At 33.3% G+C, this 19,162-nt stretch overlaps 1 protein-coding gene across 1 annotated transcript in view; it reads right to left on the bottom strand.

Moving 5' to 3' along the window:
- LOC127730557 (methyltransferase-like protein 27) overlaps nt 1-14,006 on the bottom strand; it is a 29,595-nt gene extending 15,589 nt beyond the window's left edge. The window contains exons 1-3 of the mRNA XM_052239002.1: nt 13,749-14,006; nt 9,948-10,054; nt 31-159 (exon numbers count right to left, since the gene is read on the bottom strand). Of these exons, the coding sequence (XP_052094962.1) occupies nt 31-159; nt 9,948-10,054; nt 13,749-13,755 (243 nt within the window). The 5' untranslated portion in view covers nt 13,756-14,006. The remainder of the gene's footprint in view (nt 1-30; nt 160-9,947; nt 10,055-13,748) is intronic.
- Nucleotides 14,007-19,162: the final 5,156 nt, after the last annotated feature.

Raw genomic sequence — 19,162 nt, 5'->3', positions numbered from 1 at the left:
TATAAGATATTATTTTGAAAAAATACTTGCCATTTCTGCCACCAAACCGGTTCCTGCTCCTATATCCAATATTTCTATACTTGGTCGAACTGATGGGTCATAAAGTGTTAATGTTGTTTTAGCAGTTATTTCTGGAGCTTTTAAAGTATTCTTTATTTCCTAGAGAATATCATTCATTAATTCTACCTTGTTGTCAAGTAACAGTTATTAAAATGTTGAAGATATTAAAGTAATTAGAAAAGGCTACAGTGACAGATTCAGATTAAATAAAATGGCTTTGCATTTTTTGGCAACTACAGTAGCATCGTTTTCATTATTTAATAAAAATATAAACTTTTGATTATCTGATAGTACGTTAAAACGTTCATTAAAACTTATAGCTTCGTGTATCATGATTTGTCTTAAATCATGAACTTCTTTTCATTCATACCTTCATGTTTATATTTTAAGGGGAGCTACCAAACATGTAAAACGTGCAAAAGCACTTATATAAATATGATTATTTTGAAATATCTAAATAAAATTCAGTACAATACTCATTTTCAAAACAATTTGTAAGTCATCAATTTATCTCCCTCTGTATAAACAGCAACTATTGTACACCAAATTGCCTTTAACTTATTTTAGAATACTAGTAAATCTTTCTCCAGTTAACATCAGCCGGAAAACTACATGTACAAAAGTTAGGACTCATACAAACAATATTAATCGAGTACTAGTATTTGAATTAAATTGAATTTTGCGTTTGTCTCAAAACAAATATTTAGTCACTTTAAAAAAGTTAATAAAACAAAAGTTTCCAAAAATTACGGTGTTTGTGAATCAGTAATCAATAACTGGCCTTTGACCTTAATACATGTAAGTATTCATTATTACAGTTGCAGTGTGACTGGAGAAACACAAGATTGAACTCTTCTTGAACTTAGTGTTACAAAGTCAGTTGTTCTCAGTTAGGTAAACAATTAGAAACACAAGATTGAACTCTTCTTGAACTTAGTGTTACGAAGTCAGTTGTTCTCAGTTAGGTAAACAATTAGAAACACAAGATTGAACTCTTCTTGAACTTAGTGTTACGAAGTCAGTTGTTCTCAGTTAGGTAAACAATTAGAAACACAAGATTGAACTCTTCTTGAACTTAGTGTTACAAAGTCAGTTGTTCTCAGTTAGGTAAACAATTAGAAACACAAGATTGAACTCTTCTTGAACTGAGTGTTACAAAGTCAGTTGTTCTCAGTTAGGTAAACAATTAGAAACACAAGATTGAACTCTTCTTGTACTGAGTGTTACAAAGTCAGTTGTTCTCAGTTAGGTAAACAATTAGAAACACAAGATTGAACTCTTCTTGTACTGAGTGTTACAAAGTCAGTTGTTCTCAGTTAGGTAAACAATTAGAAACACAAGATTGAACTCTTCTTGTACTGAGTGTTACAAAGTCAGTTGTTCTCAGTTAGGTAAACAATTAGAAACACAAGATTGAACTCTTCTTGTACTTAGTGTTACAAAGTCAGTTGTTCTCAGTTAGGTAAACAATTAGAAACACAAGATTGAACTCTTCTTGTACTGAGTGTTACAAAGTCAGTTGTTCTCAGTTAGGTAAACAATTAGAAACACAAGATTGAACTCTTCTTGTACTTAGTGTTACAAAGTCAGTTGTTCTCAGTTAGGTAAACAATTAGAAACACAAGATTGAACTCTTCTTGTACTTAGTGTTACAAAGTCAGTTGTTCTCAGTTAGGTAAACAATTAGAAACACAAGATTGAACTCTTCTTGTACTTAGTGTTACAAAGTCAGTTGTTCTCAGTTAGGTAAACAATTAGAAACACAAGATTGAACTCTTCTTGTACTTAGTGTTACAAAGTCAGTTGTTCTCAGTTAGGTAAACAATTAGAAACACAAGATTGAACTCTACTTGAACTGAGTGTTACAAAGTCAGTTGTTCTCAGTTAGGTAAACAATTAGAAACACAAGATTGAACTCTTCTTGAACTGAGTGTTACAAAGTCAGCTGTTCTCAGTTAGGTAAACAATTAGAAACACAAGATTGAACTCTACTTGAACTGAGTGTTACAAAGTCAGTTGTTCTCAGTTAGGTAAACAATTAGAAACACAAGATTGAACTCTTCTTGTACTTAGTGTTACAAAGTCAGTTGTTCTCAGTTAGGTAAACAATTAGAAACACAAGATTGAACTCTTCTTGAACTGAGTGTTACAAAGTCAGTTGTTCTCAGTTAGGTAAACAATTAGAAACACAAGATTGAACTCTTCTTGTACTTAGTGTTACAAAGTCAGTTGTTCTCAGTTAGGTAAACAATTAGAAACACAAGATTGAACTCTTCTTGTACTTAGTGTTACAAAGTCAGTTGTTCTCAGTTAGGTAAACAATTAGAAACACAAGATTGAACTCTTCTTGTACTGAGTGTTACAAAGTCAGTTGTTCTCAGTTAGGTAAACAATTAGAAACACAAGATTGAACTCTTCTTGTACTTAGTGTTACAAAGTCAGTTGTTCTCAGTTAGGTAAACAATTAGAAACACAAGATTGAACTCTTCTTGTACTTAGTGTTACAAAGTCAGTTGTTCTCAGTTAGGTAAACAATTAGAAACACAAGATTGAACTCTTCTTGTACTTAGTGTTACAAAGTCAGTTGTTCTCAGTTAGGTAAACAATTAGAAACACAAGATTGAACTCTTCTTGTACTTAGTGTTACAAAGTCAGTTGTTCTCAGTTAGGTAAACAATTAGAAACACAAGATTGAACTCTACTTGAACTGAGTGTTACAAAGTCAGTTGTTCTCAGTTAGGTAAACAATTAGAAACACAAGATTGAACTCTTCTTGAACTGAGTGTTACAAAGTCAGCTGTTCTCAGTTAGGTAAACAATTAGAAACACAAGATTGAACTCTACTTGAACTGAGTGTTACAAAGTCAGTTGTTCTCAGTTAGGTAAACAATTAGAAACACAAGATTGAACTCTTCTTGTACTTAGTGTTACAAAGTCAGTTGTTCTCAGTTAGGTAAACAATTAGAAACACAAGATTGAACTCTTCTTGAACTTAGTGTTACAAAGTCAGTTGTTCTCAGTTAGGTAAACAATTAGAAACACAAGATTGAACTCTTCTTGTACTTAGTGTTACAAAGTCAGTTGTTCTCAGTTAGGTAAACAATTAGAAACACAAGATTGAACTCTTCTTGTACTTAGTGTTACAAAGTCAGTTGTTCTCAGTTAGGTAAACAATTAGAAACACAAGATTGAACTCTACTTGAACTGAGTGTTACAAAGTCAGTTGTTCTCAGTTAGGTAAACAATTAGAAACACAAGATTGAACTCTTCTTGAACTGAGTGTTACAAAGTCAGCTGTTCTCAGTTAGGTAAACAATTAGAAACACAAGATTGAACTCTACTTGAACTGAGTGTTACAAAGTCAGTTGTTCTCAGTTAGGTAAACAATTAGAAACACAAGATTGAACTCTTCTTGTACTTAGTGTTACAAAGTCAGTTGTTCTCAGTTAGGTAAACAATTAGAAACACAAGATTGAACTCTACTTGAACTGAGTGTTACAAAGTCAGTTGTTCTCAGTTAGGTAAACAATTAGAAACACAAGATTGAACTCTTCTTGAACTGAGTGTTACAAAGTCAGCTGTTCTCAGTTAGGTAAACAATTAGAAACACAAGATTGAACTCTACTTGAACTGAGTGTTACAAAGTCAGTTGTTCTCAGTTAGGTAAACAATTAGAAACACAAGATTGAACTCTTCTTGAACTGAGTGTTACAAAGTCAGTTGTTCTCAGTTAGGTAAACAATTAGAAACACAAGATTGAACTCTTCTTGTACTGAGTGTTACAATGTCAGTTGTTCTCAGTTAGGTAAACAATTAGAAACACAAGATTGAACTCTTCTTGAACTTAGTGTTACAAAGTCAGTTGTTCTCAGTTAGGTAAACAATTAGAAACACAAGATTGAACTCTACTTGAACTGAGTGTTACAAAGTCAGTTGTTCTCAGTTAGGTAAACAATTAGAAACACAAGATTGAACTCTTCTTGAACTAAGTGTTACAAAGTCAGTTGTTCTCAGTTAGGTAAACAATTAGAAACACAAGATTGAACTCTTCTTGAACTTAGTGTTACAAAGTCAGGTGTTCTCAGTTAGGTAAACAATTAGAAACACAAGATTGAACTCTTCTTGAACTTAGTGTTACAAAGTCAGTTGTTCTCAGTTAGGTAAACAATTAGAAACACAAGATTGAACTCTACTTGAACTGAGTGTTACAAAGTCAGTTGTTCTCAGTTAGGTAAACAATTAGAAACACAAGATTGAACTCTTCTTGAACTGAGTGTTACAAAGTCAGTTGTTCTCAGTTAGGTAAACAATTAGAAACACAAGATTGAACTCTTCTTGTACTGAGTGTTACAAAGTCAGTTGTTCTCAGTTAGGTAAACAATTAGAAACACAAGATTGAACTCTTCTTGAACTTAGTGTTACAAAGTCAGTTGTTCTCAGTTAGGTAAACAATTAGAAACACAAGATTGAACTCTTCTTGAACTTAGTGTTACAAAGTCAGTTGTTCTCAGTTAGGTAAACAATTAGAAACACAAGATTGAACTCTTCTTGAACTTAGTGTTACAAAGTCAGTTGTTCTCAGTTAGGTAAACAATTAGAAACACAAGATTGAACTCTTCTTGAACTTAGTGTTACAAAGTCAGTTGTTCTCAGTTAGGTAAACAATTAGAAACACAAGATTGAACTCTACTTGAACTGAGTGTTACAAAGTCAGTTGTTCTCAGTTAGGTAAACAATTAGAAACACAAGATTGAACTCTTCTTGAACTAAGTGTTACAAAGTCAGTTGTTCTCAGTTAGGTAAACAATTAGAAACACAAGATTGAACTCTTCTTGAACTTAGTGTTACAAAGTCAGGTGTTCTCAGTTAGGTAAACAATTAGAAACACAAGATTGAACTCTTCTTGAACTTAGTGTTACAAAGTCAGTTGTTCTCAGTTAGGTAAACAATTAGAAACACAAGATTGAACTCTACTTGAACTGAGTGTTACAAAGTCAGTTGTTCTCAGTTAGGTAAACAATTAGAAACACAAGATTGAACTCTTCTTGAACTGAGTGTTACAAAGTCAGTTGTTCTCAGTTAGGTAAACAATTAGAAACACAAGATTGAACTCTTCTTGTACTGAGTGTTACAAAGTCAGTTGTTCTCAGTTAGGTAAACAATTAGAAACACAAGATTGAACTCTTCTTGAACTTAGTGTTACAAAGTCAGTTGTTCTCAGTTAGGTAAACAATTAGAAACACAAGATTGAACTCTTCTTGAACTTAGTGTTACAAAGTCAGTTGTTCTCAGTTAGGTAAACAATTAGAAACACAAGATTGAACTCTTCTTGAACTTAGTGTTACAAAGTCAGTTGTTCTCAGTTAGGTAAACAATTAGAAACACAAGATTGAACTCTTCTTGAACTTAGTGTTACAAAGTCAGGTGTTCTCAGTTAGGTAAACAATTAGAAACACAAGATTGAACTCTTCTTGAACTTAGTGTTACAAAGTCAGGTGTTCTCAGTTAGGTAAACAATTAGAAACACAAGATTGAACTCTTCTTGAACTTAGTGTTACAAAGTCAGGTGTTCTCAGTTAGGTAAACAATTAGAACCACAAGATTGAACTCTTCTTGAACTGAGTGTTACAAAGTCAGGTGTTCTCAGTTAGGTAAACAATTAGAACCACAAGATTGAACTCTTCTTGTACTTAGTGTTACAAAGTCAGTTGTTCTCAGTTAGGTAAACAATTAGAAACACAAGATTGAACTCTTCTTGCACTTAGTGTTACAAAGTCAGTTGTTCTCAGTTAGGTAAACAATTAGAAACACAAGATTGAACTCTTCTTGAACTTAGTGTTACAAAGTCAGTTGTTCTCAGTTAGGTAAACAATTAGAAACACAAGATTGAACTCTTCTTGAACTGAGTGTTACAAAGTCAGTTGTTCTCAGTTAGGTAAACAATTAGAAACACAAGATTGAACTCTTCTTGAACTGAGTGTTACAAAGTCAGTTGTTCTCAGTTAGGTAAACAATTAGAAACACAAGATTGAACTCTTCTTGAACTGAGTGTTACAAAGTCAGTTGTTCTCAGTTAGGTAAACAATTAGAAACACAAGATTGAACTCTTCTTGAACTTAGTGTTACAAAGTCAGTTGTTCTCAGTTAGGTAAACAATTAGAAACACAAGATTGAACTCTTCTTGAACTTAGTGTTACAAAGTCAGTTGTTCTCAGTTAGGTAAACAATTAGAAACACAAGATTGAACTCTTCTTGAACTGAGTGTTACAAAGTCAGTTGTTCTCAGTTAGGTAAACAATTAGAAACACAAGATTGAACTCTTCTTGAACTGAGTGTTACAAAGTCAGTTGTTCTCAGTTAGGTAAACAATTAGAAACACAAGATTGAACTCTTCTTGAACTGAGTGTTACAAAGTCAGTTGTTCTCAGTTAGGTAAACAATTAGAAACACAAGATTGAACTCTTCTTGAACTGAGTGTTACAAAGTCAGTTGTTCTCAGTTAGGTAAACAATTAGAAACACAAGATTGAACTCTTCTTGAACTGAGTGTTACAAAGTCAGTTGTTCTCAGTTAGGTAAACAATTAGAAACACAAGATTGAACTCTTCTTGAACTGAGTGTTACAAAGTCAGTTGTTCTCAGTTAGGTAAACAATTAGAAACACAAGATTGAACTCTTCTTGAACTGAGTGTTACAAAGTCAGTTGTTCTCAGTTAGGTAAACAATTAGAAACACAAGATTGAACTCTTCTTGAACTGAGTGTTACGAAGTCAGTTGTTCTCAGTTAGGTAAACAATTAGAAACACAAGATTGAACTCTTCTTGTACTGAGTGTTACGAAGTCAGGTGTTCTCAGTTAGGTAAACAATTAGAAACACAAGATTGAACTCTTCTTGAACTTAGTGTTACAAAGTCAGTTGTTCTCAGTTAGGTAAACAATTAGAAACACAAGATTGAACTCTACTTGAACTGAGTGTTACAAAGTCAGTTGTTCTCAGTTAGGTAAACAATTAGAAACACAAGATTGAACTCTACTTGAACTGAGTGTTACAAAGTCAGTTGTTCTCAGTTAGGTAAACAATTAGAAACACAAGATTGAACTCTTCTTGAACTAAGTGTTACAAAGTCAGTTGTTCTCAGTTAGGTAAACAATTAGAAACACAAGATTGAACTCTTCTTGAACTTAGTGTTACAAAGTCAGTTGTTCTCAGTTAGGTAAACAATTAGAAACACAAGATTGAACTCTTCTTGAACTTAGTGTTACAAAGTCAGTTGTTCTCAGTTAGGTAAACAATTAGAAACACAAGATTGAACTCTTCTTGAACTTAGTGTTACAAAGTCAGTTGTTCTCAGTTAGGTAAACAATTAGAAACACAAGATTGAACTCTACTTGAACTGAGTGTTACAAAGTCAGTTGTTCTCAGTTAGGTAAACAATTAGAAACACAAGATTGAACTCTTCTTGAACTGAGTGTTACAAAGTCAGTTGTTCTCAGTTAGGTAAACAATTAGAAACACAAGATTGAACTCTTCTTGTACTGAGTGTTACAAAGTCAGTTGTTCTCAGTTAGGTAAACAATTAGAAACACAAGATTGAACTCTTCTTGAACTTAGTGTTACAAAGTCAGTTGTTCTCAGTTAGGTAAACAATTAGAAACACAAGATTGAACTCTTCTTGAACTTAGTGTTACAAAGTCAGTTGTTCTCAGTTAGGTAAACAATTAGAAACACAAGATTGAACTCTTCTTGAACTTAGTGTTACAAAGTCAGTTGTTCTCAGTTAGGTAAACAATTAGAAACACAAGATTGAACTCTTCTTGAACTTAGTGTTACAAAGTCAGTTGTTCTCAGTTAGGTAAACAATTAGAAACACAAGATTGAACTCTTCTTGAACTTAGTGTTACAAAGTCAGGTGTTCTCAGTTAGGTAAACAATTAGAAACACAAGATTGAACTCTTCTTGAACTTAGTGTTACAAAGTCAGGTGTTCTCAGTTAGGTAAACAATTAGAAACACAAGATTGAACTCTTCTTGAACTTAGTGTTACAAAGTCAGGTGTTCTCAGTTAGGTAAACAATTAGAACCACAAGATTGAACTCTTCTTGAACTGAGTGTTACAAAGTCAGGTGTTCTCAGTTAGGTAAACAATTAGAAACACAAGATTGAACTCTTCTTGTACTTAGTGTTACAAAGTCAGTTGTTCTCAGTTAGGTAAACAATTAGAAACACAAGATTGAACTCTTCTTGCACTTAGTGTTACAAAGTCAGTTGTTCTCAGTTAGGTAAACAATTAGAAACACAAGATTGAACTCTTCTTGAACTTAGTGTTACAAAGTCAGTTGTTCTCAGTTAGGTAAACAATTAGAAACACAAGATTGAACTCTTCTTGAACTTAGTGTTACAAAGTCAGTTGTTCTCAGTTAGGTAAACAATTAGAAACACAAGATTGAACTCTTCTTGAACTGAGTGTTACAAAGTCAGTTGTTCTCAGTTAGGTAAACAATTAGAAACACAAGATTGAACTCTTCTTGAACTGAGTGTTACAAAGTCAGTTGTTCTCAGTTAGGTAAACAATTAGAAACACAAGATTGAACTCTTCTTGAACTGAGTGTTACAAAGTCAGTTGTTCTCAGTTAGGTAAACAATTAGAAACACAAGATTGAACTCTTCTTGAACTGAGTGTTACAAAGTCAGTTGTTCTCAGTTAGGTAAACAATTAGAAACACAAGATTGAACTCTTCTTGAACTGAGTGTTACAAAGTCAGTTGTTCTCAGTTAGGTAAACAATTAGAAACACAAGATTGAACTCTTCTTGAACTGAGTGTTACAAAGTCAGTTGTTCTCAGTTAGGTAAACAATTAGAAACACAAGATTGAACTCTTCTTGAACTGAGTGTTACAAAGTCAGTTGTTCTCAGTTAGGTAAACAATTAGAAACACAAGATTGAACTCTTCTTGAACTGAGTGTTACAAAGTCAGTTGTTCTCAGTTAGGTAAACAATTAGAAACACAAGATTGAACTCTTCTTGAACTGAGTGTTACAAAGTCAGTTGTTCTCAGTTAGGTAAACAATTAGAAACACAAGATTGAACTCGGTAAACAATTAGAAACACAAGATTGAACTCTTCTTGAACTTAGTGTTACGAAGTCAGTTGTTCTCAGTTAGGTAAACAATTAGAAACACAAGATTGAACTCTTCTTGAACTTAGTGTTACGAAGTCAGTTGTTCTCAGTTAGGTAAACAATTAGAAACACAAGATTGAACTCTTCTTGTACTGAGTGTTACGAAGTCAGGTGTTCTCAGTTAGGTAAACAATTAGAAACACAAGATTGAACTCTTCTTGAACTTAGTGTTACAAAGTCAGTTGTTCTCAGTTAGGTAAACAATTAGAAACACAAAATTGAACTCTTCTTGAACTTAGTGTTACGAAGTCAGTTGTTCTCAGTTAGGTAAACAATTAGAAACACAAGATTGAACTCTTCTTGTACTGAGTGTTGTTCTCAGTTAGGTAAACAATTAGAAACACAAGATTGAACTCTTCTTGAACTTAGTGTTACGAAGTCAGTTGTTCTCAGTTAGGTAAACAATTAGAAACACAAGATTGAACTCTTCTTGTACTTAGTGTTACAAAGTCAGTTGTTCTCAGTTAGGTAAACAATTAGAAACACAAGATTGAACTCTTCTTGAACTTAGTGTTACAAAGTCAGTTGTTCTCAGTTAGGTAAACAATTAGAAACACAAGATTGAACTCTTCTTGTACTGAGTGTTACAAAGTCAGGTGTTCTCAGTTAGGTAAACAATTTAGAACCACAAATATAGATTTTTTAAAATTATCTGTTTAATCGTGCAATTTTAGAGAAATTAACTAACATTGCATATACTAAGTCTAACCTCATCGTATCTTCCATGTTCCGCCCATCTGTCGTAGTAATCAGCAACTTGTTCCAAAGACAAGTTTTTGTTAAACAAGTGAGTCTCGTGATTGATGTACTCTTTGTCTGAATGAATATAAAAAAAACTTGAATTATCATTTACTGTAGCATCAAAAGCTGCAAAGCAACTGCTTTTCTGCCAAATGATCATTGTAAATCGGACATTTGTTTTCCAATTTAAGTACTATTTACTAGTATAGTAAAGTTAAGTACGTAAACAGTTTAACTTCACCCTATTACTGTCTATCGGTACGGTATCGTTAGATGCAATCGGTAACACAGATCCGACGAATGATTTTTTGAATGACGGGTAGATCATTATATTCGCATTTTCTCTTGTTGATAGAACTTCTATGACAATGTATTTTTATAATTCACGTATTGTTAATACAAAAGACACAAGAGAATTTCGTCAATGATTTCTATTAATGTTCTTGAAATAAATGTAGGCCATATACAACTTTCTTTAGAAGAAGAAACATTTCTGTTGTTTAATTACTGTTATATACAAGAGTGAATTGGTCAGTCACCATGTTTCTTCTGTCGTGAACAGCAGATCTCGCAATCAATGCGTCAGATCTTGACAACCATAAACAGTAGTAATACAGAGTGTCAAGTGTCTATGGAGATGTGGAATAGGACAACTATTCAACAGAGTGCAAATGAAGTAAACAACTATCGGTCACCGTGTGACCTTCAACAATGATGCAAAAATGTGAAATAATTCCAACAACAATAAAAATAACATAATAAACCAAAAATAAATATGGCACAAAGCAACAAACGACAACCACAGTACATTGTAAATGCATTAAAGGCTTCTGACTTGAGACAGGCACATGGCACATATAGAATGTGGCGGGGATAAACATGTTTGTGCTTGCTCAACCCTCACCCTAACCTTGGACCGTAGTGTAACAGCACAACATAAAAAAAACCGTAAAATTCAGTTTGAAATTGCTTGAATAATCAGATCGACACAAGGCATACACAAAAAAACCCAACTAACCTAACATAAAGACAAAAAGACACAAAGCACCAATCTAAGAGTACTCGAAGTTACTGAAAGCTAGATCAAAGCCAATAACAACTAATAAATAAATCATGTTGCCTAAAACAGTATCAATCAGTGCACATCCGATTAAGTGTAAAGACGTAAAAACAGGCTGACAAAATACATGACCTGACCTTGTTAACGGCTAAAATATAAGTATATAAATAAATATCGACATGATATAGGACCATACAATTTCACAAATGTATAGGAAAACATATTTATTCATGTTTAGATCTATTAAAAACAAAATCTATGTAAGTACCAATAAAACAATAACCAAAGATCTTACTACGGTGTTAAATTGGTATCCTTTCAGAATAAGTTTATTTAACCGATCAATGAGTTAACATGGGTCGTATCTAAATGTACGGCTTTCTAAATCAACTTTACCGCTAAAACTATGATGTGATATGTCTACAAAGAATTTAATTTTCTGTTCCTTTCAGTGTATTGAATGCTATAAATAAGGGGGCAGACTGGGGGTTAATTGAAACTATTCAAACACTTAACTATAGGTACTGCGAGAAAAATTCACAAAATAATACCCTGCCAAAACATTAAATAATCGCAAGGTCTATAATTTGCTCTGGGAATCTCCAAAAATGATTTAGATAAAAAATTAGTTTGTACACTATGGCATTGTAAGTTGAAGATGTTGAGAAAGATTCGAAAAATTCTACTAATGTGTTTATAGGAGAGATCGCAGATACAATATAGTACATCATAGGAAATTCATGATTTTGTAAACACCCCAAAATTTGGACCACGAAGAAAAAATGGTACTATATGGTTAAAATTAAGAAAAATTCATTAAATTCTGATTAGGGATTTAGAAGAAGAAACGCATACAAAGATGTACTGTAGTGTGCAGATATGAAAAAGTAATTTTCATGCTTAAGAAACCCCTCAAAATCATTCGAATGAAGAAATGAAGTAGAATATACAAAAGTACATCATGTGAGTAAGGCTTTCTGAACGATTCATAAAAATCTTGTCTAGCATATCAGAAGTAGTTACGATTACAAAAGTCGAATAATGTGAGAAATAAGAAGATGGTATGGGAGAGGAAAAACCATATCCTGACTGATTGGCAGTGATGTTCATTCATAGGAACTTAGTACTCGATGCACCATGTTGAACACCATCATTATTTAGCCAGAATGAGTTTCTCTCATCGTCACAGAATAATGTGTACAGATCGAGCGCCATGTCTTTCTGTGGACCTTAAGCAGTTATGATTTAGCTCGTTACAAATCCGACTCATCGTGTCAGTTTAGTACAAAGCATGGTTCGTATTCAGTTCTCGATAAAATGTTATCCTGATATACATGATATATTGACCACTGGACGTTAAAACCCAACCAATCATCACCATCATTATTTACTTAAATGTCCAGAAATGTGGTATAATGTTGTAACAACCTCAAAGTACACTAATAAAGCTGTTTCAATGTATATTTCTAATTATTAGGTATATTTTTGTAAAAAATTAGAATTATGACATTAAAGGGAAGTTCGCTTTACCATGTCTACCTCTTTTAAGGTTCATGTGGACCCATTGGCTGAAATGGCTGCGTTTTCACCTCGAAATTTACTCTGAGTATAGACAAACTTGTACATCTGGAAATGTTTTAAAGCATAGCATGTCCTAGATAAACAAAATTCAAATGCATTGTATGTTTTAGAAAATTTTAAACTTAACTGGATTTTGCAGTGCACTTTTTTTCGTCCCTGCAGAAGATGATAAAATTAACAAACAGTTAAGTTTCACTTGATATGGTCCACTCCGGTACACAGTTTAAATCACCAATTATTGTCAGGTATCTTTTGTTCATCTATTGTCCATGTCAATCAATAAGTTCACTTCAATTATTACCTGTGGGGAAATTCTCAAACCTCTTTCCCAACTAAGTTTATTTCGGCACCTTCTGGAGGAATGAAAAAAGTGCACGGCAAAATCCTGTTAAGTTTTTAATTTTCTAAAACATAAATTATATTTGAAATTTATTTATCTAGGGGATGCTACAAATGTATGCCTTCAAACTTTTCCGGATACACATGTTTGTCTATACTCATAAATATTTAGGTGAAAATGCAGATATTTTAGCCAAAGGGTCCACATGAACCTTAAACTTCTATTGTTAGGCCAAATTTTCCACACTGTTGAACACCGTTGCTACAGAATTTAATATATATTACGTTTGTATGATTGTGTTAATGTGTACATCTCATCAACATGCATGATATATACATCACTTACAATTGTCGTACTGATTATACTGGTTTAGAGTAAATGAAAAACAAATCAACCGTGTTTTATAGTTGTTCTGTCATCCATGCGAAAATGTACACGTAAAACATCATTTAAATCTAAAGGATTATCCAACAAATATCACAAGGATTACGGATACCGCAAAATACCTTACACCTATACATTTTAAATTTCCTTAATGACAGATTTTAACTCCACATTTTTCACAGTTCTTTATGGTATCACAGACATATAATGAATGTCTCTTTAATGGTATACCTAAAAATCTTAAAATGGCAAACCAGTTTTAAATCTATCAAATAGTAATATTATATGCATCAAATTGTACATATGTACAAGGAGATATGTGATCAATGAGGCAACATAATAGCGACATACGAACTAGAAAAAGACACCTTGATGTGTTCCTTATAGTTGTTATATTTACTTACCATTCATTGTAGGTACAGCAGCTCTTTTCACAAAAAATCTTAAGAGTGAAATTACTCGTAAGTCATACACATTTCAGTATAACTTACGATCAATTTTAATCGTAAGATTTTTTGTGAAAAGAGTCGCTGGAACGTAAACAATGTCGAACTGTTCACGTATAACTGATGTCCAAAATCTGGTGTAATCCTTTATCAATTGAACAACATTATATAGGTAATATGCTATAACAGTCACTCAATAAAATATGCAGTAAAAAAAAATATGCAGTAACACGATGACAGGTGCAGATTATGGTATATTAATAGATAGAAGTTCACTAAATAAAATCAGATGTGCTCCCTGTATTAGAGGAAGAACAAATTTCGGTGATGGGAAATGTTTTCGATAAAAATAGATATGAGAGTAAAAAAAAAAATAGCCAGTGATTTTTAACCGGATTTTCAAAGGAAAATTTCGGTTATTAATTTGGTGATGTACGTCGGGCGGGCAGCCGGGCGGGCGATTGCCAAACAGTGTCCGTGCAATAACTTGAAAACGCTTTGACGAAATCTTTTCAAATTTAGATATGTTGCTTCCTGTGACTTGATTAAGGTCAAATTCGATTTTCACGATTTTGCCTTTTATCGTTGAGTTGTAGAACTTTAAGTAGCGAAAAGTGATACTTAGACCGTTGTGCGTGCAATAACTTGAAAACACTTTGACGAAATCTTTTCAAATTCAATTTACTGTTTCCTGTGACTAAAAGAAGTCAAGTTCGAATTTCACGATTTAAGCTTTTATTGTTGATGAGGTGTAAGTAATAGTTATCCCATGAGGACGCGGTTGTCAGTGTAAGATCACCCCGATGGCCGGAGGCCAGAGGGTGATCTTACACTGACACATCAAGTCCGAATGGGATAACTATTTTACATCCCAGCTGTTCTAGATTAGATAAAAACCCATTTACGCTTCATAAAATCTAGTTCAGAACGCCACACAATCATTATAATATACTTTATATATTACTATATAGTATATACACTTTATGAGCCCCGAACACAATGTTAAGATATGTTTAATTAACAGAGAGTTTGTACCTAGTCGTCCTGGTGTAGGGGTATGACTCGTAGGTCTATATTTCAAAGGTCTTGAGTTCGAATCCCAGCATAGATACTGGATATTTTCTACACAAATTTTTATAGTAATTCTTTTCCGTATAAATATTTCTAAGTTTTATTGTGAATTTGACATTCCCGCCAAAATGTTACAGAACAAAGGAAAGCATGCAGAACAAAGAAGCTCAAGCTGGGGTGATCTGGCAGGGCTCAGATCACCCCTGGAAGAACAAAGGAGCTGGGATGTAAACCTTTAAGTATCGTAAAGTGATACTCAGAGTGTTGCCCATGCGATAACTTGAAAAGGCCTAGATGAAATAAATCTTGTGATACTTTGAAGAAACATGACAACAAACGTTTTAAAGTAGGTTTCTGGAAAGTTATTTGAGTGACCACAAGATTCTATGGTTTAATATTAAATAAGGTTATAATCTCATAAACAGATTTCTTTCATTATTGACTTCATGATTTCTGCCTACCCACCCATGCTGACCAAATGTGTGTGTACTAATATACTCTCTTAAATTCCAATATTATGTCACTTATAATAAATAGGTCAAGATTGATTTTGGCCTTTCCATTTCTGAACCCTACAAAAATTCATATATATATATATTTTTTACTTGATCCTGTTTGGGGGTGCAGATTTGCAAATATCATTTTCATGCAGGAAAATCCGGTTTGCTCTCAATCTGACAGCCTCTTTTCTATTAATCTAGTTTGGGTTCAATCTAGTTTGGTTTACTTATTATAGAAATAGTTTGAGGGGGTATACATGCATGCCTTAGATACTCCCATTTATCCTCTGTGCAAAATGATAGACATGAAAAAGATAATAATTGAAATCCTTCATTTTATATAGAAAGTACAAAGAAAACCAACTTAGCTGGTGTCGCATGTGGAGCAAGATCTGCTTACTCTTCCGAAGCACCTGAGATCACCCCCGGGTTTTGGTGGGGTTCGTGTTGCTCAGTCTTTAGTAAACTGTTTGTCTTTGAAGGTCGTTTTAATTTTTTTTCAATGGTATTGTCAGTTTGTTAACGACTTATGAGTTTGAATATACATTTGGTATCTTCCGCTTCTTTTTTTAAGATTGGAGAAGACTTCGTTAGTTCAAATCTTGTGTCTTATCTGTCACGTTTTTGTTGTTTTGACAATGAAATATGCTTACAGTATAGACACACAGCAATTGGTTACTGTGCTAAAAGAAAGAGGTCATTTTGGCACCACAATATATTGATTTCTATTATATATTCGATTAGAATTTCTTTATAGAATCTTTTTATACTACAATATGAATAAAGGCGTATTAATGCATTTGTGCGATAATTTCGTTTAAAAGCAGGTGTCTAGTTTTTAAATAATTGTTATTAACCGTTACAGTCAATTCTTGTGTTCTCTTCGCTGTCTGCCTTGCAATATTGATTCCAGTGAAGTAAATTTGACTGAGAATTATAAAAATAAACATTTCAGGTTGAACATCAAACTGTTGGATAAAAATAATATACGTTAAATGTAGAAAAAGAAAATAGCTTATTTATACTGGTTTCGGAACAGGAATAATTTTATAGGGACCATTTCCCATTACGCATGAAATGACGTAATTTTTTTTCATCTTATTCTGTAAATTTTTGTTAACTCTTCTCCAAATATTTTCTTCTTTTAATACATCTTGAGTGTCCTGACTTTTTGTCAGAATATACATGTTTTTTTTTTATTTTTTAAATTTCAAAGCATGTGCGAATACAATTTACATTTTGCGACATGTCGAAGAAGTCCTGTAATATTTTCATTACACACTTATACGGAATCAAAAGCTCAAATTCATATTATATGTTTTGGGAGATACTAAATGGGCTTCCGTAGTGTTGCTTACTTTCGGGTTAACAGTTATACTTCTTTTACTTGGTTGAGTTGAATTCGTTTCAAAGGTGGAGATAGAATTCAAGTTTGGGTCCTTTCAGCACTGATTCCTGAAAAATGTTTAACCTGTAATACAGAATACAGAAAAGAATGAAGAGACAAACAACAATAAGAAAAATCTTCACAGAAAGATAAAGATTGTGCAACCCGTCAAAAACATGTACACATAATGTCGGTGCATGTTGAAAAGATAGTGCGCAAATCTCTCATTGTTTTGACTGCCAAACATGTGACTTCATAGATCGAAAAGGCCCCGCCTGTCTTGGACTGAAAGTATTGTTTGTGTCGAATTATCGTCTTTGCTTTAAAGAATAATTCTAAATTAATATATTTTAAAATTTATTCTTAAAGTAGTTTCCTCAATCTTCTAATCACTTTAGACGAAAAATGAATCTTGGAATTTCTCAAAATCAAGAATTTTACACTATGAAATGCTCAGTTTCATAGAGCCTAATTTGCTCCGGATGTCCGAGTATCCGTCTCCTCCACGATTACGGCTAAGCTACTGCCATGATGACATTAAGCTTAAAACGCAAATGAAAAAGAAAATATCTTAATCATGTAGTGCTTAGCTTCGAACGATTAAGGAAAAGAGGACGGGATTGTGATAACCTATCAATGGTCATCTGTGACACAAACAATACACAGATGACCATTGATAGGTTATCACAATCCCGTCCTCTTTTCCTTAATTGTAACACCACCGAATGCGAATTATCTCTGTATATTTACTTGTAGTGAGTAATTGGGCGCCACTTTTCGAGCAGGAATGTCCTGCCCTTCTGGACAACTTAAAGTTTATTTAACCTTAGCAAGCTTTGATCCTGCTTTCCAAGTTATGCGCCATTCTATGTGTTCTTGTTTAAGTTAATGGTCATCCTATTTCAACTGTGAAGTGTTTTATTGTGTGTTTTAGTCACATAGGACATATGTTGTTAATACGCAAAGAGGGTGTACATAAAACTGGTTTAACTCCCACGTATTTCGTGCCTATACGATATCACGCTATCTGGAGCAAGTGTTGTACGTTGTTGTTTGTCTTTCTTTGTACACTGTTTTTTTAGGAGACGGGTGTTGTTGTTGATGTTGTACTGTTCATTAATTTTGGTAATTCCTGTTATCCTTTAAGTGTATTATTTATGAGCTCCAAAGCGCTCTCAGTTAACTCTATATACTCAAACTGAGAGAGTCTAGATTTTGCAGGTTGTTCTCGCATAATCATGTAAGCTCTTGTATTACATGCATACACTTATTTTGCGTTTATTTACAACTGTTTTTGTATGCACTTTTGAAAATAAAATTCTCCCGACCTTAGAAATTACCGTACTAGAAAAAAGTAAAATAACAAAAATACTGAACTCCAAGGAAAATTCAAAACGGAAAGTCCCCTATCAAATGGCAAAATCAAAAGCTCAATCACATCAAACGAATGGAAGACAACTGTCATATTCATGACTTGGTACAGGCATTTCCTTATGTAGAAAATGGTGGGTTAAACCTGGTTTTAACGTCACATATATTCATATTAGGTACTTAGATACAAATATATAACTAATTGTGTATGATGGTTGTGTTATCTGTAAATATTCATCCCCACCCTGACCCTTTCTGTTCGTTTAATAAACAACTACTGATAATAGTAATAAATCCGCCTTTTACCCCAATACTTTTCAAAGGCAATGAGATTGCCTCCCTATTCGAAGTCAAAATTTAAACTGGCAGAAAGAGTATAGATCGATTTGTAAAAAAAATAGCCATAAAACACAGGACTATCTTTTCATCAAATGCACTCATTTTGAGAGGGTTCATATGACATTGACCTTATTTTCTTAGCGATCTTTTTCGTAAATATCATAAGCAACAGGTCAACTATAGTCTACATAACGTATATTGAATGATTGTAAGGGGTACATTCTGTCTTGCATGATATATCTGACCTTGACCTTAGTTTCGTGGTTCATTGGTCAATGTTTAGTTTTCGTGGATAGGTCCTTTTTTCAGATACTGTAAGCAATTATATGTAAACTGCATTTTGGAATAGAATGACTGTAAGGAGTACATATAAAAAGAAGATGTGGTATGATTGCCAATGAGACAACTCTCCACAAGAGACCAAATGACACAGAAATTAACAACTATAGGTCACCGTATGGCCTTCAACAATGAGCAAAATCATACCGCATAGTCAGCTATTAAAGGCCCCGAAATGACAAATGTAAAACAATTCAAACAAGAAAACTAACGGCCTAATTTATGTACAAAATAATGAATGAAAAACAAATATGTAACACAGTAACAAACGACAACCACTGAATTACAGGCTCCTGACTTGGGACAGGCACATACAGAATGTGGCGGGGTTAAACTAGGTTGAAGGCGCCAACCCTCCCCTAACC

Source organism: Mytilus californianus, unplaced genomic scaffold (genome assembly GCF_021869535.1).
Source record: "Mytilus californianus isolate M0D057914Y unplaced genomic scaffold, xbMytCali1.0.p SCAF_2, whole genome shotgun sequence".
Lineage (NCBI taxonomy): Eukaryota > Metazoa > Mollusca > Bivalvia > Mytilida > Mytilidae > Mytilus > Mytilus californianus.
The sequence above is the reverse complement of the archived record's forward strand: the minus strand, read 5'-3'. Positions and strand labels throughout refer to the sequence as shown.